At 46.6% G+C, this 23311-nt stretch overlaps 2 protein-coding genes across 10 annotated transcripts in view; one reads left to right on the forward strand and one right to left on the reverse strand.

Annotated features, from left to right (window-relative positions):
- Positions 1-13839, reverse strand: part of RP1L1 (RP1 like 1) — a 46883-nt gene extending 33044 nt beyond the window's left edge. For 3 of the 4 annotated variants that reach the window (XM_079968372.1, XM_079968373.1, XM_079968370.1), the window contains exon 1: positions 171-401. The gene's annotated coding sequence lies outside the window, so the exon portion shown is untranslated. Of the gene's footprint in view, positions 1-170; positions 402-13309 lie in introns of those variants that run through there. The other variant, XM_079968371.1, reaches the window with a different exon arrangement.
- Positions 1-23311, forward strand: part of LOC307211856 (uncharacterized protein C8orf74 homolog) — an 82851-nt gene that overhangs the window by 11718 nt on the left and 47822 nt on the right. For 2 of the 6 annotated variants that reach the window (XM_079968964.1, XM_079968965.1), the window contains 2 exons: positions 16605-16684; positions 22831-23023. In XM_079968964.1, the coding sequence (XP_079825090.1) occupies positions 16637-16684; positions 22831-23023 (241 nt within the window). In that variant the 5' untranslated portion in view covers positions 16605-16636. The remainder of the gene's footprint in view (positions 1-16604; positions 16685-22830; positions 23024-23311) is intronic. The other 4 variants (XM_079968967.1, XM_079968968.1, XM_079968966.1 and 1 more) reach the window with 3 other exon arrangements.

The raw sequence follows: 23311 nt of genomic DNA on the forward strand, positions 1-23311 counted from the left end.
TAAATCAATACATACATAATGTGGTTTTATGCCAAATCTTTGGAAATCTTTGAAATTGGGGGTGAGGGGGATTCGATCCAGTTTGGATTTAAAGGCAATCTTACCAAAGTACTAATTTCCAAAGCAATCAGTGAACCAAAACACAGCCATCCTTTAAAATGTGTACTTACATGAATTTTGCAGCAGGGTTATCCAGCCAAGTAAGGTGTCCAAAATCCATGGGTATTTATAACCGACTTGGATGAAGGTTTTGAGGGGATGCTCATCAAATTTTCAGGCGGCACCAAACTGGGAGGGGTAGCCAATAACGCTGAAATAAAATCGGGATTCAAGATGACCTTAACACAGTGGAGAACTGGGCTGAAACTAACATAATGAATTTCAATAGTGACAGCTGTAAGGTTCTGGACTTAGCCAGGAATAATTAGGACAAAATTTAAAAATTCCTTACAGTAGCACCTTAGAGACCAACTAAGTTTGTTATTGGTATGAGGTTTTGTGTGCATGCACACTCCTTCAGATATGAAGATGTATCTATTCTTCAGAGATGTATCTGAGGAAGTGTGCATGCACACAAAAGCTCATACCAATAACAAACTTAGTTGGTCTCTAAGGTGCTACTAAAGGGACGTGGGTGGCGCTGTGGGTTAAACCACAGAGCCTAGGACTTGCCGATCAGAAGGTCGGCAGTTCAAATCCCCGCAACGGGGTGAGCTCCCGTTGTTCAGTCCCTGCTCCTGCCAACCTAGCAGTTCAAAAGCACGTCAAAGTGCAAGTAGATAAATAGGTACCACTCTGGCAGGAAGGTAAACGGTGTTTCCGTGCGCTGCTCTGGTTCGCCAGTAGCAGCTTAGTCATGCTGGCCACATGACCTGGAAGCTGTATGCAGGCCCCTTGGCCTATAAAGCGAGATGAGCGCCGCAACCCCAGAGTCGTCCACGACTGGACCTAACAGTCAGGGGTCCCTTTACCTTTACTAAGGTGCTACTGGACGGAATTTTTTTATTTTGTTTCGACTCCGGCAGACCAACACGGCTACCTACCTGTAACTAGATGGGGACAGTGGCGGAGGAAGGGATTGCGGGGGGTGCGGGCCGCCCCGGGTGTCATCACTTGGGGGGGGGGGTTGACAAAATGACAACAAGATGAGTGTTTTTTTTTGTTTTGTTTTTTTTAAAAAAGGGCTCACGAAACTTTTTACAGTGGTACCTCTGGTTACGAAGTTACGAATGCTTCTGGTTACGAACGCTTCAGGTTACGAGCTCTGCTAACCAGGAAGTAGCTGCTCCTGGTTGCAAACTTTGCCCCAGGATATGAACGGAAATTGCGCGCCGGAGGCAGCTGAGCAGTGGGAGGCCCCATTAGCGAAAGTCTGCCTCAGGATAAGCATGGTTTCAGCTTAAGAACAGACTCCCGGTGACTGGGAGCTGCCGCCGAGATCATATAACACCAGTCTATGAAAAAACCTTGAAAGACCTACACTGGCTCCCAGTATGTCTCCGAGCCCAATTCAAAGTCTTGGTGCTGACCTTTAAAGCCCTAAATGGGCATTATGTGAGGGAGAGTTGCTTTGTAAAAATGTGTGCGTGTGACAAAATTGCATAGAAACGGGAGAAATTTGTACTAAGGTGCTGATTAATTCTCGTGAGAACTTTAAAGGGCTTTCCCCCCAAACTGATAGGAAGATACAGATAAGCAAACTTAAGATTTAGGGAGATTTGAGGAATGAGAAATGGAGAGACACCGAAACTGTTGGACTCTGAGCTAGAATGTGGCAGCTAGACTGGTGACTGGGAGCGGCCACCAAGACCACATAACACCGGTCTTGAAAGACCTACATTGGCTCCCAGTACGTTTCCGAGCACAATTCAAAGTGTTGCTGCTGACCTTGAAAGCCCTAAACGGCCTCGGCCCAGTTTATATCTGAAGGAGCGTCTCCACCCCCATCATTCTACTCGCTGTGAGAAGTCAAGTTACAGGGAACCAGGCAGAGGGCCTTCTCGGTAGTGGCACCAGCCCTGTGGAACACCCTCCTATGAGATGTCAAAGAGAAAAGCAACTACCAGACTTTTAGAAGACATCTGAAGGCAGCCCTGTTTAGGGAAGCTTTTAATATTTAATATGTTATTGTATTTTAGAGTTTTGTTGGAAGCCACCCAGAGTGGCTGGAAAAACCCAGCCAGATGGGCAGGGTATTAATAATAATAATAATAATAATAATAATAATAATAATTAAAGTGCCAGAGAGATTCAATGAATGAAGAAGAAGAAGAAGAGTTTGGATTTGATATCCCGCCTTTCACTCCCTTTAAAGGTAAAGGTAAAGGTACCCCTGCCCGTAGGGGCCAGTCTTGACAGACTCTGGGGTTGTGCGCCCATCTCACTTAAGAGGCCAGGGGCCAGCGCTGTCCGGAGACACTTCCGGGTCACGTGGCCAGCGTGACATCGCTGCTCTGGCCAGAGCCAGAGCCGCACACGGAAACGCCGTTTACCTTCCCGCTGGTAAGCGGTCCCTATTTATCTACTTGCACCCGGAGGTGCTTTCGAACTGCTAGGTTGGCAGGCGCTGGGACCGAGCAGCGGGAGCGCACCCCGCTGCAGGGATTCGAACCGCGACCTTTCGATCAGCAAGCCCTAGGCGCTGAGGCTTTAACCCACAGCGCCACCTGCGTCACTCCCTTTAAGGAGTCTCAAAGCGGCTCACATTCTCCTTTCCCTTCCTCCCCCACAACAAACACTCTGTGAGGTGAGTGGGGCTGAGAGACTTCAGAGAAGTGTGACTAGCCCAAGGTCACCCAGCAGCTGCATGTGGAGGAGCGGGGAAGCGAACCCGGTTCCCCAGATTACAAGACTACTGCTCTTAACCACTACACCACACTGGAATGCTTGGTGAAAAGTTCCTCCTTGCAAGCTGTTGTGCATTTCAGCGTACCTGCTGCTGCAAACCGGCCCAGAAACCCCGAATTAAGCTCCACCTGTGAATTTATGCCTCATCACTGGGAGATTCCTTCACCCACAGATTATTGCACTGTCAGTCTTATTCTTCCGCATGTGGTTAAAAGGTTCTGCAGGACATTATCTTGCTTCAGCTGTGAACCGCCCTGCCAGGTCAGGCTAAAGCACTTAATGCTTCGACTCCTGTCACAGGTAATCATGGCTAAGATGATGCTCCGGCTATATTAGGAGTGGCGGGGGGAGCAAGTCCTACTTTCATTTAGAAATCCCTTTTTTTATTTCAACAATCTGTGTACCTTTTAATTTCACACCTTCCAGCTTGTCAAAATCCTTCTTAAGCTGTTGCACCCAGAGCTGGACACAATATTCCAGGTGTGGCCTGACCAAGGCAGAATAGAGAGGGACTATGACTTCCCTCGATCTGGACACTCGACTTCTCTTGATGCAGCCTAGAATAGCATTTGCCTTTTTTGATGCTGCATCACGCTGTTGACTCATGTTAAGCTTGTGGTCTACTACTACTACTACTACTACTTATAAATTTTATTTATACCCCGCCCTCCCCGGCCAGAGCCGGGCTCAGGGCAGTTAACACCAATAAAATCGCAGTAAAAACATAATAGGGGAAAAAGAGGGGGGAACCCCAATTTAAAATACAGGTTAAAATGCAGTTTAAAATGCAGCCTCTTTTTAAAATAGCTGATAAATCAAGACCATAAGGGGAGGGAAACATAAGGGTCAGACCGAGTCCAAACCAAAGGCCAGGCAGAACAGCTCTGTCTTACAGGCCCTGCAGAAAGATGTCAAGCCCCGCAGGGCCCTATTCTCTTGTGACAGAGCGTTGCACCAAGTCGGGGCCAGTACTGAAAAGGCCCTGGCCCTAGTTGAAACTAATCTAACCACCTTGCAACTTGGGACCTACAAAGTGTTGTCATTTGTGGACCTTAAGGTCCTCCACGGGGCATACCAGGAGAGGCGGTCCCATAGGTACGAGGGTCCTAGGCCGCATAGGGCTTTAAAGGTCAAAACCAGCACCTTAAACATGACCCTGTACTAAGACCTCTAGATCCTTTTCATATGTGCTGCTAGCAATCCAGGTGTCCCCATCCAGCGGTGTAGCTAGCGGGTGCAGCAGGTGTGACCTGCAGGTGGCGGGTGGGCGAGTCACCCATGGGAGCGGGGCACGCTGCGTGGAGCCTCTCCACCGCGCCCCCCTCAGTTGTAGGGCGGCTGAGGGAGAGGCGGTGGGCAGACGCAAGCCTGACGCTGCTGTTTCAGGCAGCTCGGAGCCTGATGGTGCCCAAGCCACCACGTCACTCCCAGGAGAGACGCATGGCCTGGGCATGCTGCCGGCCGTGCAGTAAGTGCTGGCCCCTACGGTGTGGCACCCAGTGGTAGCCATGTTTCATTGCATTTGTTGGCTGAACTTCAGTGGTACTCTGATTAATAATAATAATAATAATAATAATAATATTCCAACAGAATATTAAAATACAATAATATATTAAACATTAAAAGCTTCCCTAAACAGGGCTGCCTTCAGATGTCTTCTAAATTCTGGTAGTTGTTTATTTCCTTGACATCTCATGGGAGGACGTTCTCGCAGCGAGGGAACCACCAGAAGGCCCTCGGCACTGGACCTCAGTGTCTGGGCAGAACGATGGGGGTGGGGACGTTTAATAGTTTGCTAAAAGAGAAAGTCTGCAGCCCCACAACAAAACCCCAAGGGTTGGGAACCTCTGGTCCAGAGAGCCAAATGCTGCCCTTGAAATCTCTTTATGTTGCCCGTGGAACTCTTCCCAGGCCACACCCCCTCTCTCCTCAGGCCACACCCCTCACTGCCCCCCTTGTTTCCTGAAGTGGTTTTTCTTCCCTTGCGCACCTTGCCCAGAACTGGAGAGCTCATTTTGAAAGAGGAAGTTCATCACACCTCCAGAGAAAGAAATTCCACTTCGTGTTCATCCATTTGCAAAATGAACTAGTTCAGTCTACATTCTCCAAGCAGAAGTGTATTTATTTGGTTTCCACTGCTCACTTGCAATCCTGAACTTGCTTACTTGGGAGTAAATTACTGGGCCTCAAAATTACTTGGCTCTCCTGGGCATGGTTGGCCAATTGGTGCCAAAGAAGGATAGAACTTTTTTTATGTATGCGACAACAGCAGCAAGAATACTTATCGCAAAATATTGGAAGACACAAGATCTACCCACTCTGGAAGAATGGCAGATGAAGATGATGGACTATATGGGATTGGCAGAAATGACCGTCAGAATCCGAGACCAGGGAGAAGAGTCAGCGGAAGAAAATTGGAAGAAGTTTAAAGACTATTTGCAGAAATATTGTAAAATTAATGAATGTTAGAATGATGTTGGATAGAAATTAAGTGGTTTCCAGCTGTAATGCTTAAGAGACATGGAAAATAAGGTTTTGAAATAAGTAAAAATTAATGGTGAGGATTTGCTGAACTAATAATTTGAATTGGAATATAAGAAGGGGAGGTATGAGGAGGTCTGGAAAACAAGTTAAAAGAAAATAAGTAAATGGAAATTCTATGTGTTTTTAATTGTTATTATTTTTGTATTTTTGTATTTTTGTTGTTTCTTTTCTTTTTGTTTTACATTGTATTATTTTTGAAAACTTCAATAAATATCTTATAAAAACAAAACAAAACAAAATTACTTGGCTCTGCAAAGCCAAGCTGGCTGGGGCTGATGGGAACTGTAGTCTGAAACATTCGGAGGGCATCAGGTTGGAGAAAGCTACCCTGCATCAACCAGTTCTGGCCGTGCAGAGCCATCCTGAGCATGGTTACCCAGGAGTAAATCCCACTGGGCTCTTTGGCCCTCATTCACTAAACTGAGTTTAGGATCATAACCTTAGGTCAAGGTAAAGGGACCCCCGACCATTAGGTCCAGTCGTGGACGACTCTGGGGTTGCGGCACTCATCTCGCTTTATTGGCCGAGGGAGCCGGCGTACAGCTTCCGGTTCATGTGGCCAGCATGACTAAGCCGCTTCAGGTGAACCAGAGCAGCGCACGGAAATGCCATTTACCTTCCCGCCGGAGTGGGACCTATTGATCTACTTGCACTTTGACGTGCCTTTGAACTGCTAGGTTGGCAGGAGCTGGGACCGAACGATGGGAGCTCACCCTGCCGCGGGGATTCGAACTGCCGACTATATGATCGGCAAGTCCTAGGCGCTGAGGTTTTACCAGCGTCCCTTCGCCACCCGCGTCCCTTTCATACAGTGGTACCTCGGGTTAAGTTCGAAGCAGTTCGAAAGCACCCTTAAGTGCAAGTAGATAAATAGGTACCACTTTATAGCGGGAAGGTAAACGGCGTTTCCGTGTGCTGCGCTGGTGCAGGCTCGCCAGAGCAGCGTCGTCACGCTGGCCATGTGACCCGGAAGTGTCTCCGGACAGCGCTGGCCCCCGACCTCTTAAGCGAGATGGGCGCGCAACCCCAGAGTCTGTCATGACTGGCCCATAGTGGCAGGGGTACCTTTACCTTTACCTTTACCACTGTATGAGGAAGCATGTCATTACAAAACTGTGTATTTTAGGTGAAATTGCATTCAAAAATATCGGGAGAAATTTGCACCCAAATGTTGGCGCATAGTTGGGCCGCACATATTTCCCTAGGAAGGGCGTTCCAAAGGTTTGGGGCCACAAAAAAGGCCCCCATTGTGGCACCTGCCATTTTAGCAGCTCTTGATGTCTGGGGTCATTAGAGGAATTGAGACAGCTTTCGCCCTGGCCTTCCACCTCCCTTCCTCTGAGTGTGCCTTTCCCTTTCTACCTTATAGGTTTTAGGGGAACATAAAGTATTGTGCCCAGGGGGTGCTGGTGGGACAGAAGGCAAGGAGCTGAGCAGCAGGTGGCGCCAGAGAGCCAGTGATAGGCAGAGCCAACTTTTTCTAGTTTGTCCCCATCCTCTTCCTTTCTGCTGAGTTCTAAAGGGGCAACATTGAGACTAAGCCAACAGGCAGTGCCGCCCTCTGGAATAGCTTATGGGTAAGATGGCAAGCAGGTGAGAGATGGCTGAGGACAGGTGGCGGTTGGTGGGGCAGTGCCCCATTTACCTTTATACCTGAAGGAGCATCTCCAACACCATCATTTTGCCAGGACACTGAAGTCCAGCTCCAAGGGTCTTCTGGTGGTACCCTCACTGCAAGAAGCAAAGCTACAGGGAACCAGGCAGAGGGCCTTCTCGGTGGTGGCGCCCACCCTGTGGAATGCCCTCCCATCAGATATCAAAGAGAACAACAACTACCATACTTTTAGAAGACATCTGAAGGCAGCCCTGTTTAGGGAAGCTTTTAATGTTTGATGTATTATGGTATTTTAATATTTTGTTGGAAGCCACCCAGAGTGGCTGGGGAAGCCCAGCCAGATGGGCAGGGTATAAATAAATAAATAAATAAATAAATAAATAAATAAATAAATACAAAGAAACCAGAGACGTATCTCTTTGGATTGATAGATGAAGAGATACCACGGGGGGTGGGAAGAATTTTTCTATATGCAAGTTCAGCTACTAGAATAGTGATTGCTACTAGGTGGAAGTCACAAGCTATACCCACAAAGGAGGAATGGATTTGTAACCTAAACGAATATTTAATTTTTGCAAAATTGACTGCTATAATAAGAAATCAGTTGAATCAAAAATTAAATGTTTTGATGAATTTTATGGCAAAATATTGCTAAAAAAAGATATGCTAATATGCCTAGATTAAAATGCGAAGAACTGGATGGAAGAAAAATTAGTAAGGAAAGATAATAAGAATATATAGATGATTTGAGAAGACTGTAGACTATTGTAAATTGTATAATGTGGAGGAAATCGAGGGGGGCGGAGGGAAGTGGGAGGAGGGAGAAAAGAATAATATGATGGATTGAGGAAATGTAAATGTATGGGTGGTGGGGGGTGAGGACCCAAACCAACGTATTCAAGTTGCAAGAAAGAGATTCTGGCTAAACATCAGGAAGAACGTTCTACTATTTGACGGCAGATCAGACTCCCTTGGGAAGTTGTGGACTATTAAATAACCTATGGCCTGTGAAAGTGTAGGGGAGCGGACTGTTATTATTATGATTATTTCACTATTAGGCTGTCTGTCAGTATGTTTTTACGATGTTTTTATCACTGATGTTTGGTTATGTGTTTCTAACATTGTACACCACCCTGAGATTTATTTTGATCAACAGCGGTACATAAGCTAAAAACAGATTAAAGGACACACCAGTAGTCTACAAGCCTGGATGGGCTTGCCTAAACAAAAATGTTTTTAGCAGGCACTGGAAATAATTCAGTGACGGTGCCCCCCCATATCATTAGGCAGGGAGTTCCAAAGGGCAGGCGATGCCTCATTAACAGATCTGGACCTTCTGGAAGTGGTGAGCATGTCTCCTAATGATTGGGATCTTGGGATAAAGGGCAGCATACAAGTTTAATTCATTAACAATACTAATAGTAACAGCAATATTTTCTACAAGCAATTTTCAATCGGAGAACCAGCATCACGAAGATTGTAGAAGGGCAAATTTTTCAGGATAACTGTGTTTTTGGTTCAGGATGCGCAAAATAGGCTAGTTCTGCTCCCACCTTGATCCTGTGTCCCTTAAAAATCCAAATCCTGCAGCCAGAATTAAATAAAAATCAATTTCTTTTATCTCGGGTATATTAATTTCCTATGATCCAAGTTGTTTTTTTTAAGTGCTTTTAAAAAAAGCACTTTTGCTAAAGGGGGAAATGGCATGGCGGCAGTTGCTCATGACCGTGGGCCGCTATCATGAGATCTAGCAACCTGCAATATTTACGAAAAATGAGAAATTCTCAAGATACCACACACGTCATGCCAGATATTAGATACTATTCCACTGCAGAAGCTATTGACTCAATCAGGCAACCGACCAACAAACCCATTAAGCGTCAGAATCAGGATCGCTGCCAACTTAAGCCACAGCACACATGGCTTGTTAACAGGGCTGCTCTGGAGTAAATGAGCTGAGGATCGGAGCCCTCTCCCCATAGACCCCAACAGCACATGGTTTAACCCCAAATTCTCAGATGAAACCCAGTTGCAGTTTGATGTTTAGCATCCTGACAAATCTGAAACACAACTTGTTCTTGACTTACCAAGGTCACCCAAGGACATCCCTTAGTTCTGAGCTCGGACCCAAAATGGAGCCTTTCTCCTCTTCCCGGGAATAGTGTAGAAAATCCACAGTTTCCAGAACAAAAATTGCTTTCAATCTGAAACGGTTTCTACAGTTTCTGGAGGGAAGCCCATTGTTTTCCCCAAGTCTGGCCAGAAGGGGTTTTATGGTGGTCCCGGACTCAACCCACCCTTTCCCCTCCGGGATCCTGGCTCCATCCTGGGCTACGTGAGAGGAGGCCTGTTTCTCCGGAAAAGCGGGAAGAAAGTGGTAGGTCCCTCTAGCTGGGCAATGGCCGCTCTGAATAGGATTAGGATGAGGAGAAAAGCTTCTTACAGGCCAGGCAGCATCTGCAAACTCATGAGAGTAATGAGGTTATGGAGATTATTCGTATGCTGGTGGTTGCGGCAGGTTGCAGGCCTCAAAAAATAATAATGTACCAACGCCTTTTCTTTGCAAGAGTTAAGTCGTGATCTTAAGTGTTTGGGCACAATGGCTCTATATTGCCATCACCTCCTGGCAAATAGAAGGGGAAGAAATGGAGGCAGTGAGAGATTTTACTTTCTTGGGCTCCATGATTACTGCAGATGGTGACAGCAGCCACAATTAAAAGACGCCTGCTTCTTGGGAGAAAAGCAATGACAAACCTAGACAGCATCATGGTTTTCCCAGTAGTGATGTATGGAAGTGAGAGCTGAACCATAAAGAAGGCTGATCGCCAAAGAATTGATGCTGGAGGAGACTCTAGAGAGTCCCATGGACTGCAAGAAGATCCAACCTCTCCATTTTGAAGGAAATCAGCCCTGAGTGCTCACTGGAAGGACAGATCCTGAAGCTGAGGCTCCAATACTTTGGCCACCTCCAGAGAAGAGAAGACTCCCTGGAAAAGACCTTCCATACGTCACTACTGGGAAAACCAGAGCTTTAACTATATGGACCTTTGTTGGCAAGGTGATGCCTCTGCTTTTTAAGATGCTGTTTAGGTTTGTCATTGCTTTTCATTGTTGGGAAAGGAGAAGGGGACGACAGAGGACGAGATGGTTGGATAGTGTCTTCGAAGCTACCATCATGAGTTTGACCAAACTGCGGGAGGCAGTGGAAGACAGGAGTGCCTGGCGTGCTCTGGTCCATGGGTCACAAAGAATTGGACATGACTAAACAACTAAACAGCAACAACAACAGCAACAGATACAGTTGTACCTTGGTTTCCGAACAGCTTAGTTCTCGAACGTTTTGGCTCCCAGATGCCGCAAACCCGGAAGCGACTGTTCTGATTTGCGAACTATTTTTGGAAGCCAAACGTCCAACGGGGTTTCCGTGGCTCCCGATTGGCTGCGGGAGCTTCCCGCAGCCAATCGGAAGCCATGCTTTCATTTCCAAATGTTTTGGAAGCCGAATGGACTTCTGGAACAGATTCCGTTCGACGTCCAAGGTACGACTGTACAGTAATACCAATGGCTGCGAATCACGAGTGGGGAGAATGGAAAGATGTTTCGTTGGGTTAGCATTATGATACGAACCTTCCCAATCAATCCATGCTTCCCAAAACAACATGCCATCCAGAATACAGCTATCTTGCAAACCGTGCACTTCTCTGGATTATCTTTTTTTAAAAAAAATAGTTTTCATGTTAGATTTCCTTGTGTAACGAACATTTTATTCATACACACACACACACATACATACCCGCCCATCTGGCTGGGTTTCCCCAGCCACTCTGGGTGGCTTCCAACAGAATATTAAAAACACAAACATCCAACATTAAAAACTTTCCTAAACTGGGCTGCTTTCAGATGTCTTCTAAATGTCAGATAGTTACTTATTTCCTTGACATCTGATGGGAGGGCGTTCCACAGGGTAGGTGCCACTACCGAGAAGGCCCTCTGCCTGGTTCCCTGTAGCTTCGCTTTTCGCAAAGAGGGAACTGCCAGAAGGCCTTCGGAGTTAGAGTTCAGTGTCTGGGATGAATGATGGGGGTAGAGACGCTGCTTCAGGTATAATGTCTTCAGGGAAAGAATACCTGAAAATGCATATATTGGTGGAAATAATGTAAAATGCATTGCATTGGGGGGAAATTGCTTGCAAAGTATGTGTTTTAAGCACGATTTTGTGCAAAGCCATGTATATTAGAAGAAATGTGCAGGAACTGTGCTAAGTTCAAGGCTCGTGCATTAATATTCAAAGGCCTGGACACCCTGAGCCCAGGATAACCGCCTGAGTCCTTATATCCCAGCATGGTCACTAAGATTATCCGGAGAAGTTCTGTTAGATGTCCCCTTCCCCCTGTCACAGAGGCCACAGGGCCAGCCCACCCAGGAGGCTATGTGAGGTGACTGCTCTCGATGTAGATCATAGCTGTCAACTTACAGATTTGAAAATAAGGGACCAGCAGCCTTGAAAATAAGGGACCAGCAGCCAAAATAAGGGATTTTAGTCAACCAGCTGAAATACGAAGTTAAAAGGGACCAGATAATTTTGGAGAGCAGCGCCGGTTTTTGGCCCTTCGTTTCCAGAGGTTGCTGCTCAAGACACCAGCCGATGAAACACTGCAATTAAATAACTACAAGCAGCAACCACTTTTCATGCAAAACAAAGTCCAAGCTACGAAGATGCTGCTGCAGTTCTCTATCTTTTCTCTTGTGCTCCATCTGCAGCTCTCAATTCCCTCAGGCGGGGCGGGAGGAGGAGGGGAATAGCCCCCAAAGTAAACCCGCAGATCAGACCATCTATGCTACTTTACCACTACAAATCTATGGGAGAAGCGCTTGCGGTCCTTCCTCCGCTTTCCACCCTTGGAACACCTGCCCGAGCCTCCGCTTCCTCCTCCTCCTCTCTCTGAAGTGCTTTCTCTATGGTTGCCCTCGCTCTCCTCTCAAGGCTCCTCAGCAGTTCATAGGCCGTGCCAGGCTGCCCATCTCATCCGGATCCTTTGGCGGCACAGCCGCAGTACGGCCTAGCAAGAGTGGCAGCGTAGGGCAGAGGGGAAGCCCCAGGCAGAGACGCTCAGGAGGAGGATGGTGGCGGAAGGGCCCGAGGCTCCCACCAGTCCCGGCACGGAGGGGCTCCCGGGGGCCGAGGCTGGTGAGAGGGGGCCGGAGGGGGGCGGACCGGGCAGCCAAGCAACACAGTTGGAGCCTCCCTCCTCCCTGGCCGGGAGGGAGGGAGGGAGGGAGAGGAGCTGCTTCCTTTGAAACCTGGGAAATTTAAGGGACATCATCAATAAGGGACAACAGCGGGACACGGCGCTGGGATAAGGGAGTTTCCCTCCAAATAAGGGACGGTTGACAGCTATGATGCAGATCTTGATTCCTCACTTGCAGTGGCATAGCATGGCTTGCTAGTGCCCGGGGCAAGGAAAGTATTTCACACCCTAAGGCAAGTATTGCACCCTTAACCGGTGCTTCTGGTAGGGGACACTGCGTGGCCAAGGGATACAAGGGCCCACCCTCTACCAACTCCTGCTCAGTGTGCTGCTCAAGTGAGGTGGGAGGGAAGGAGAAATGTTGGAGGGTATGCGCCATCTGTCACCCCGACCCAGATCACAAACTAAACAACTCTGGATACGGTTTACAAAAATCCATTAACAACGATGTTCAAAAATCTTAAATGATATTTGGAATGCCCAAGTAATAATAATATAATATAACAATAATATTCTTGCAATAATAATAATAATATTTTATTTATACCCCACCCATCTTGCTGGGCTTCCCAGCCACTCTGGGCGGCTCCCACCAGAATATTAAAAACATGATAAAACATCAAACTTTAAAAATTTGTCACACCAGCAACAAATATAAACATAGAGAGTTATTCTCTTGGACTTACTGCAGGAATACTGGACTATTTGGCTTTGAGATGTTGAGTTGTGTCTATTATTATTATTATTATTATTATTATTATTATTATTATTATTATTATTTTGGCATTGTAAATATCATTTCAGACTCTAAGTCATGGAAGGTGTTGAATTTTTGTACATTTCCCTGGACATTACCGGGATTTCTAAGGCAGAATTGACATCCGAGGTGCTTTGTCCTGGATATTAGGAAAGTCAATCGAAATTTTGTTGGGGGTGTGTGTGGTTTGTCCAAAAATAGCAAAGCTCAACAACTTTTGGGACGTCCTGGTTTCTACTTAAAAAACTCCTTTAAACCATATACAGAGTTATTTAGCTTGTGATGTTCTTCACTAACCCGGGCAAATGAAGAATCCTGTGATCGTCATGTTTTGGGGGAAAGAACTGTAGCTCAGTGGTAGAACAAAGAAAGCTTCTGGTTTGGTAAAAAATGCTGCTGGGAGCATCCCTCTTCTAAAAATCTGGCTTTGCTGGCCAGTGTAGGTGATACAGAGACAAATTGGCCTGACTCTGCAAATGGCAGCTTCCTGGGTCCCTATACTACTTGTGAGTGCATTTGACAATGGCCCCACAGCTGCGCCGGAGCGATCTGTATCCCCTGGGCCTCTTCCTTGTCTGTAATAATCAGCAGCCTTAATCTGAAATCCTGATTATCCTGGAGGTTTTAGGCCTCCAGCACGTAGCATTCTCTTGCCCTGAAGTTTATGCAAGCAGAAGGGCTTCTAAGACCGGGAGGAGAGAAGGTACCCAGAACTCTCTGTTTGCCTTTCCGGTGCCCCTTGGGCATGGCTGACACCATCGCAGGGTTTCATCACCACCATTGTAGAATGGTAGAGTTGGAAGGGAACCGCAACGGTCATTTAGTCCAGCCCCCTACAATGCCGGAATCTCAACTGGATCGTGCATGACTGATGGCCACCCCATGTCTGCTTAAAAACCTCCATCATCTTCAAAACGTGCCAGGTGATATCAGCTCCAGCTCTACAAAGCGAGAACATCCTTTTTTCCCCAGTGAATTTTTTTTTTAAGGGAAAAAGCAAACGCAGATCGTGCTTGCTTTTATATTTTAAAAAGAAAATGATAGTTGGCTGTATTTATTTATCTATTTATTTATTATCTAAGAAAAGCATTTATTTACCTATTATTTATTATCTAAGAAAAGCAATGACAGACCTAGACAGCATCTTAAAAAGCAGAGACATCACTTTGCCAACAAAGGCCCGTATAGTCAAAGCTATGGTTTTCCCAATAGTGATGTACGGAAGTGAGAGCTGGACCATAAAGAAGGCTGATCGCCGAAGAATGGATGCTTTTGAATTCTGGTGCTGGAGGAGACTCTTGAGAGTCCCATGGACTGCAAGAAGATCAAACCGATCCATTCTGAAGGAAATCAGCCCTGAGTGCTCACTGGAAGGACAGATCCTGAAGCTGAGGCTCCAAGACTTTGGCCACCTGATGAGAAGAGAAGACTCCCTGGAAAAGACCCTGATGTTGGGAAAGATGGAGGGCACAAGGAGAAGGGGACAACAGAGAACGAGATGGCTGGATAGTGTTTTCAAAGCTACCAGCATGAGTTTGACCAAGCTGCGGGAGGCAGTGGAAGACAACAACAACAACAACAACAACAACAGCATTTATCTATTGCATCTACACCCCAGGTTTTCCTCCAAGGAGCTCCAACGGTTCTCCTGTTCCCCAGTTAATTCCAATAACAAACTTGTTATTGTCAGGTGATGCTGAGAATCAGTGGCCCATGGCTGAGCGAGGATTTGAACCCAGGTCTCTCCCGCCTCCTAGCCCAGCACTCTAACCATTGCACCACGCTGTCTCTCCAAAGTGCATGTCGTCCTTTTAGAGCTCAAAGCACTTTATTTCCGAATCCTTATGACAGCCATGAATGCTAAGAAAGTCAGTATTATTGCCCCTTATATCACAGTTGAGGGCTTTGCAAAGGCTAAGAAGACCTCTCTTTCCTGACATAATAGCTTGGGGCTGTTTTTTTCTTTTCTTTTTAACGGAGGAACGCTCATTCATCTGAGTCCCTGAGTGGTACAGTCCAGACACAGGCCAAACCCTCTCACTGAGGACTAGGGCTTTGGGCCTGTCCACACCAGAGCAAAATGTAGACCCTATTCCAGGGTCTTTTCTTCCTTTAAATGCAGGTTATTTGGTGTGTGTGTGTGTTTACACTAGCCTTTTGGGGACATTCCAAACATAAAAAAGACCCCTGCATTCAAATGGGGGATAGCTCAGTTGGCAGAGCGTGAGACCCTTAATCTCAGGTGAAATATACTTGGAGACGAGTGTGGATCTCATGCTCTTTATTCAGCTCATAGTGGTGAGGAATGAAAGTTCCCCCAAAATATCTGCTTTATATACATTATTTTCACAATGGGCCGCACGTGATTGGCTAATTCCAGGATCCTTCTGTAGGCCAATCAGGTTTCAGATTCACTTCCACCTGGAGCTGGATTGGGTGGCTCCTGCGGACCAATCATACCGCTGCATTCTCGATCCTATTGTTCTAGGACCAATCAGATTGCTGCATATTGGATCCTATTCAACTCAGTACATAACATCAGGGTTGTGAGTTTGAGCCCACGTTGGATGAAAGATTCCTGTATGGACTAGATGATGAAGAAGAAGAGTTTGGATTTGATATCCCGCTTTATCACTACCCGAAGGAGTCTCAAAGCGGCTAACATTCTCCTTTCCCTTCCTCCCCCACAACAAATACTCTGAGAGGTGAGTGGGGCTGAGAGACTTCAGAGAAGTGTGACTGGCCCAAGGTCACCCAGCAGCTGCATGTGGAGGAGCCGGGAATCGAACCCAGTTCACCATATTACGAGTCCACCGCTCTTAACCACTACACCACACTGGCTCCTTGTGGTCCCTTTCAACTCTATGATTCTATGGGTCTATGAAGTATGGGGCACCACTGAGGAGGATGTAATGGACAGTGAGACAGGCTAGTACAAATCCACATTTTGGTCCGGTGTGGACAAGCCCTAGTGTTGCTCTTCCAAGAGAAAAAACACACACCACTCCAGTTCATTGGGAAAAGTGCCATAAACTGGCAACAACAACAACAATTTTATTACTTATAGCCCACCCATCTGGTTGGGCTGCCCCAACCACTCTATTCCAACACACACATAAAAACATCAAACATTAAAAACTTCCCAAAAAGGGGGGGGGGCTGCCTTCAGATGTCTTCTAAAAATTGTGCAGTTATTTATCTCCTTGACATCCGTTGGGAGGGTGTTCCGTAGGGTGGGTGCCACTACCGAGAAGGCCCAACAGTTTTACGAGAACCATAGTGAAAACGTCGTGCTCAGCCGTCTCCGTGTGAATTCATCTTCCTTGCAGACAGAGGGTTGTTTGGGGCTTTCAGAAAACCAGCCGAATGTCTGTTTTCCAAAGGCGAGCTGCAGAATGGCACCCTTGGCAAGACTTGAAATCCGAGACCCTTCCCCCAAATTGCCAAGGGTTGTTGGCTGACACTTTTGTTTGAGGCTGCCTTTGTTTTTCCCCCTTGCTGAGGTTTCACCTGAAGCCGCCCGATCTGGAATGGTGAGCGTCTAACAGAACCTTTCCTTTTCCCTATTCATTCCATGGTTGTGCATCACAAGCCAGTGTCTCCTAGCAACCAGTCCCAGGAAGGATGGCCAAATTATCAGCAGAGGGTGTCGAAGAAGTCTTCCAGCTGCCGGTAAATAAAAAGGGAAGCAAGGTCGAGGCTGAGCTTTGCGGACGGGGGTGGAGGGGGTGGAGGCCGTCGCCCTGAAATGCAACACACAAAAGGCTTGCCAAGTTTCACTTTCTCAGGAACCAGAATATAAAGACGAGGAGGATTAATTTTGGGAAGAAAAAAATTACCCGGCAGATTTGCATGCGGACACCTTTGTGCTGGGAGGGTCACAGCTCAGCGGTAGAGCTTGTGTTTTGTATGTAAAAAGTCCCATGTCTGATCCCTGGCATCTCTGACAGGGCTGGGAGAGTCAGACTCCCTGGAGAGCTGCTGTCAGCCAGTGTGGACAATACTGAACTAGATGGAACAGAGATCTGTCTCAGCTTTCTGCGACAATTCAAGTTTTGGAACTGAGTATTCAGGGTCAGGGCCGGATTTAGGTTTGATGGGGCCCTAAGCTACTGAAAGTAGTGAGGCCCTTTATATGTCCAGCTGTCCTTTGTCAATTCTAGTTTTTGTGTTGAATATATGCTAATTTATGGACCTGATAGGTATCTCAACCCATTTGCGCATGTTGCCATGCAACCAGTCCATGCAGAATGTAGGCACCCTATATACAGAAAGGAACAAACCAGTGGTATTTTAGGGAGCAGGCTAGCAGGCGGGGCCCATGACACATCATAGGAGCCTACACAACACAAAACACTGTTGCTGTATGCAGGTTTTATTTTATTTGTTTTTTATCTTATATTTTGGAAATGTGCATCCAGTTTTTCCCCCCCTTTAATTTTTTTTGTGGCCCCCAAGAGAGTGGGGCCCTAAGCTATAGCTTGATTAGCTTATACAGTACGTAAATTCGGCACTGTTCGGGGTCAACCATTTGATATCTTCAGTTGGGAATGATTTTTTTTCAGATTTGGTCGGATATGCGAATGTTGTGTATAGTTTTTGTATGTATGTGGTTGAGACAGAGGGGAGAGAGGTCAAATTCTGACAACATAGTGCTCGGGGAAATAAAAAAAATGACATGGTGGGAATCTTCTGATATGAAGATTGCGTTTGTTTGCTTATTTATTCGGTTCATGAGCTGCCCTATAACACCTGCTCTCTGGGCAGCATGTAAGAGAAAATGACAATCAAGTTAGAAGTCACTTTTACAGGAAATACATTCATAAAGTGGCAAAGCTACACCTCCTTAATAAAGAACATCCACTTTCTTGTTGCGTTATGGTATCTGAGGGCTCATTGGTGTATATCTATTGGTGATTAGCTTTTAACGAAATCTATTTTGGTGTTGTCAGTGATCTGCAGCTGATATCCACTCAGGCATAAATAAAATAATAAACCAGTGAGCTGGTAGATTCCCAGAAAATGTCTTGCCGAATGCCACAAAGTCTCCTGCTCCTGTAACCCTCCTCCAAGTGCTGAAAAGATGAGAGACGCAGTTTCCTTAAAATGCTGCTTCCTTTGCAGGGGTCTCCACGTGCAAACGTTTTTGATAAGGCTTTGAGTTGGCTTGTGGAAATCTGAGTCTCAGAAGCGAAAGGGTGTGAATTTCTGGCTTGGGGAAGGAAAACAAATTGCTTATTTGACATAATAGTAATAGTACCTTTATTGTAAATGTACAACCTGCGTACAGTGAAATTAACCAAGCCGCCCTCCCTCAAAACACTCAATCTCATTGCACTCAGTGTGTTTGTCGCACAACACACCAACCCCGAAAGTCAGTTGCGCTATATTATTTTCCATTCAGCAGCCTAACAGCCCACGGATAGAAACTGTTTTTTAGCTTGTTGGTATGACTGATTATACTTCTATATCTCCTGCCCGAGGGTAGAAGATTAAAGAGGTGCTGGCCGGGGTGTGAATCGTCTCTGAGAATTTTTCTTGCTCTCCTTAGGCAATGATCCCTTGTGATGTCATCTAGTGGGCTCAGGGGACAGCCCATTAATAACAACAACAACAACAACAGCAACAACAACAATAAATAATACCCTGCCCATTTGGCTAGGTTTCCCCAGCCACTCTGGGCGGCTTCCAACAGAATTTTAAAAACTCAACGAAACATCAAACATTAAAAACTTCCCCTTCAGTTGCCTTCTAATAGTCAGATAGTATTTATTTCCTTGACATCTAAAGGGAAGGTGTTCCACAGGGCAGGCGCCACCACCGAGAAGGCCCTCTGCCTGGTTCCCTGTAACTTGGCTTCTCACAGAAGAGGGAACCACCAGAAGGCCCTCGGCGCTGGACCTCAGTGTCCGGGCAGAACGATGGGGGTGGAGACGCTCCTTCAGGTATACAGGGCCAAGGCCGTTTAGGGCTTTAAAGGTCAGCAACAACACTTTGAATTGTGCTCGAAACGTACTGGGAGCCAATGTAGGTCTTTCAAGACCGGTGTTATGTGGTCTTGGCGGCCGCTCCCAGTCACCCGTCTAGCTGCCGCATTCTGGATTAGTTGTAGTTTCCGGTCACCTTCAAAGGTAGCCCCACGTAGAGCGCATTGCAGTAGTCCCAGCGGGAGATAACCAGAGCATGCACCACTCTGGCAAGACAGTCCGCAGGCAGGTAGGGTCTCATCCTGCATACCAGATGGAGCTGATAAACAGCTGCCGTGGACACAGAATTGACCTGCGCCTCCATGTACAGCTTTATACTCATTGAGCTATCTATTATGACCCCAAGGTCTTATTCCTGGTCCATCACTGCCAGTAACAAACCCATGAACATATGTGTGAAATTAAAAAACAACAACCCACCTTTGCCTGCTTGTGTTTCTCAGCAAAATTTTTCTGCTCAAGGTGAACCAAAGAGAGCCAGCGGTATTAGCTGTGTGCATAACAAGGCCTCTTAAATGAAGGGCATAATTAACTGAGTCTTTAGGTGAATTAGCTTGAATACAGGGCAGATCGCAGCAGGAGTCTTTCAAATGCTGCTAATCTCTCTTCACGGCTCTTGGCATCAGGACTTTTGCACCTTTACAACCATTTCGTTTCCTGCCTTCAGAAAACCCACTCTCTCACACACATATATACACAACCTTTGCTAAAACGGAACCATCCAGTTGATTCGGACTACAACTCCCATCAGCACCAGCCTTCCTCCTGAGGAGAGTGTTTCATTGGCAGAAAATCTTGCCCATGTTCCAGCAACTGATACAGAACAAGGTGTGTGGCTGGTGATAGCTCAGTGGGGGGTGAATCTAACTGAACACAGAGCCTATGTTGTTGTTTAGTCGTTTAGTCATGCCCGACTCTTCGTGACCCCCTGGACCAGAGCCCACCAGGCACTCCTGTCTTCCACTGCCTCCCGCAGTTTGGTCAAACTCATGTTGGTAGCTTCGAGAACCCTGTCCAACCATCTCGTCCTCTGTCGTCCCCTTCTCCTTGTGCCCTCCATCTTTCCCAACATCAGGGTCTTTTCCAGGGAGTCTTCTCTTCTCATGAGGTGGACAAAGTCTTGGAGCCTCAGCTTCAGGATCTGTCCTTCCAGTGAGCACTCAGGGCTGATTTCCTTCAGAATGGATAGGTTTGATCTTCTTGCTGTCCATGGGACTCTCAAGAGTCTCCTCCAGCACCATAATTCAAAAGCAGCCAGTGTGGTGTAGTGGTTAAGAGCAGTGGACTCATAATCTGGTGAACTGGGTTCGCGTCTCCGCTCCTCCACATGCAGCTGCTGGGTGACCTTGGGCTAGTCACACTTCTCTAAAGTCTCTCAGCCCCACTCACCTCACAGAGTGTTTGTTGTGGGGGAGGAAGGGAAAGGAGAATGTGAGCCGCTTTGAGACTCCTGAAGGGGAGTGAGAGGTGGGATATCAAATCCAAACTCTTCTTCTTCGGCGATCAGCCTTCTTTATGGTCCAGCTCTCACTTCCATACATCACTACTGGGAAAACCGTAGCTTTAACTATACGGACCTTTGTTGGCAAGGTGATGTCTCTGCTGTCTAGAATCATAGAATCTTAGACCTTGAAGGGACCCCACGGGGCATCTAGACCAACCCCCTGCATTGCAGTAATCTCAGCTAAAGCATCCATGACAGATGGCCATCAAAGCTCTGCTTAAATCCCTCTAAGGAAGGAGTGTCTATAACCTCTCGAGAGAGAGCGTTCCACTGTCAAACAGCTCTTACTGTCAGAAAGTTATAATAATAATAATAATAATAATAATTTATTTATATCCCGTCCTCCCAAGCCAGAGCCGGGCTCAGAGTGGCCAACAACAATAAAAGTAACACAGTTTACATGAAATCACAATCAATTAATTGAAATACATTCTAAAATCAATTCATTCCAAAATCAGTTCAGAATCAAATTAATGGCAACCATTGGGCTAGAGTTCTGTGAGAATTACCAAAGGAGGGGGTCAGACTCTGCCTTGGCCAAAGGCCTGGTGGAACAGCTCTGTCTTGAAGGCCCTTCGGAAAGATGTCAGGTCCCGCAGGGCCCTAGTCTCTTGTGGCAAAGCGTTCCACCAGATTGGGGCCACAGCCGAAAAAGCCCTGGCTCTGGTTGAGGCCAGCCTAACCTCCCTGTGGCCCGGGATCTCCAAGATGTTTTTGTTTGAAGACCGTAAGGTCCTCCGTGGGACATACCAGGAGAGGCAGTCCCGTAGGTACGAGGGTCCTAGGCCGTATAGGGCTTTAAAGGTTAAAACCAGCACCTTAAACCTGATCCTGTACTCCACCGGGAGCCAGTGCAGCTGGTATAGCGCTGGGTGAATGTGATCCCACGGCGAGGACCCCGTAAGGAGTCTCGCCACGGCATTCTGCACCTGCTGGAGTTTCTGGGTCAGTCTCAAGGGCAGCCCCAAGTAGAATGAGTTACAACAATCCAGTCTGGAGGTGACCGTCGCGTGGATCACAGTGGCTAGGTCAGGGCAAGAGAGGTAAGGAGCCAACTGCTTAGCTTAGCGGAGATGAAAAAATGTCGCCTTTGTTATAGCTGCAATCTGCACCTCCATGGATGTTTGTGTTTAGTCAGAATCTCCTTTCTTGTAACCTGAATCCAGGTTCAGGTCCTACCCTCCAGAGCAGGGGAAAAGAAGCTTGCTCCATCTTCCATGCGCTTTAGATATTTGAAGATGGCTCTCGTATCTCCTCTCAGTCTCCTCGTTTCCAGGCTAAACATACCCAGCTCCTTCAACCACTCCTCATCAGGCTTGGTTTCCAGACCCTTGATCATCTTGGTCGCCCTCCTCTGCGCACCTTGCATCTTGTCCAATTGTGGTGCGCAGAACTGGACAGTTTTCCAGCAGTGGTCTGACCAAGGCTTCTTAAGATGTGAGGCTTGAACCCAGAAACTTCTGTATTCGAAGCATGCAATGTGTTGCAGCTCTGAGCTGTGGTTGTTAGCCCATAAGGGGTTGCAAAAGCCTGGAATTGTTCCCCCTTTTGTCAAGAGATCATCACCATCATCATCATTGTTAATTTGTTAATCACTTTCTACACAATCAGCTCAATGTGATGGACAAACAAACAGCAAAGTAACAGCTGAAAACGCTGAAAAGGAGGCCATACGTTTCAAACAAAACTAAAACAATTGAAAACAGACACTCAAAATATGTAAACCTCTTAGTTATTTCTCTTGAAATGTGAATTAAGTAGTTGATTCATATATCAATCAATCAATCATCACAAAATCGACATACCACCTGATTGTAAAAAAAAACACCTAAGCCTCTCAAAGAGGTTTACAAAAAAGATAAAACAGTAAAATTATCAATAAGAAAAGTTAACAGCAATTATTTAAGACTTTTTTTTTTTTGGAAAAGTTAAAATGACTATAGGCTATAAACAGATTTAACCTCACAAGAGCTTTCTAAGCACTTGAGTAGGCTTGGCCTGAACAGAAATGTTTTCAGCAAGCCTCAAAAAGAGCACAATGAAGGAGTTTGCCTGGTATCAATTGGCAGGGAGTTCCATAGGTATTGCCACCCGAACATATCTGAGTTCTTACATATGCGGAACTGGCAGCATGTGGCACCTGTCTTGCTGCCAGTTCCACCGAATGATGGGGTCAGGAGGTCACACGTGGGGGAAGGCAATTTCGTAGGCATGCGGGTAAAATATCACGGAGGGTTTCTGGGCATGGGGCAGCTGGGTGTTTGGAATAACAGGCCTCAATGCATCACTCACGTTTCTTCCTACCTTCATCCCATCCTCTCCATCAGCAGAAAACGGGCCGCCAGCACCTGAGGGATTTGCTGGGCTGGGACGAGTTTGACGAGGTCCGGGATCTGCGTCAAAGCATCTCTCTCGACATCCATTATCGCAGCCTGGTGTTCGCCACTGAGAAAGGCTTGTCGTGGGTGGCTGTGGCGGAAGTGGGAAGGCTGGCGGGGGAGTTGCTGGAGGAAACCATAGGTGAGTCAAGGAGAATTTCACTTTGCTTACTTATTTACAGTGGTACCTTGGTTCTCAAATGCCTTGGTTCTCAAACTCTTAAAACCTGGAAGTAAGTGTTCCGGTTTTTGAATGGTTTTCGGAAGCCGAATGTCCGATGCGGCTGTCGGCTATGGTTTCCGGGGCACCAGTCAGAAGCTGTGCCTTAGTTTTCAAACATTTCGGAAGTCAAACAGACTTCCGGCACAGATTAAGTTTGGTGCTTTTGTTTTTGCTATTTATTTGGCGTTTTTCGTTTTTGAGGCTTTT

The sequence above is a fragment of the Podarcis cretensis genome, assembly GCF_951804945.1.
Source record: "Podarcis cretensis genome assembly, chromosome: 3".
In the NCBI taxonomy this organism is placed as follows: domain Eukaryota; kingdom Metazoa; phylum Chordata; class Lepidosauria; order Squamata; family Lacertidae; genus Podarcis; species Podarcis cretensis.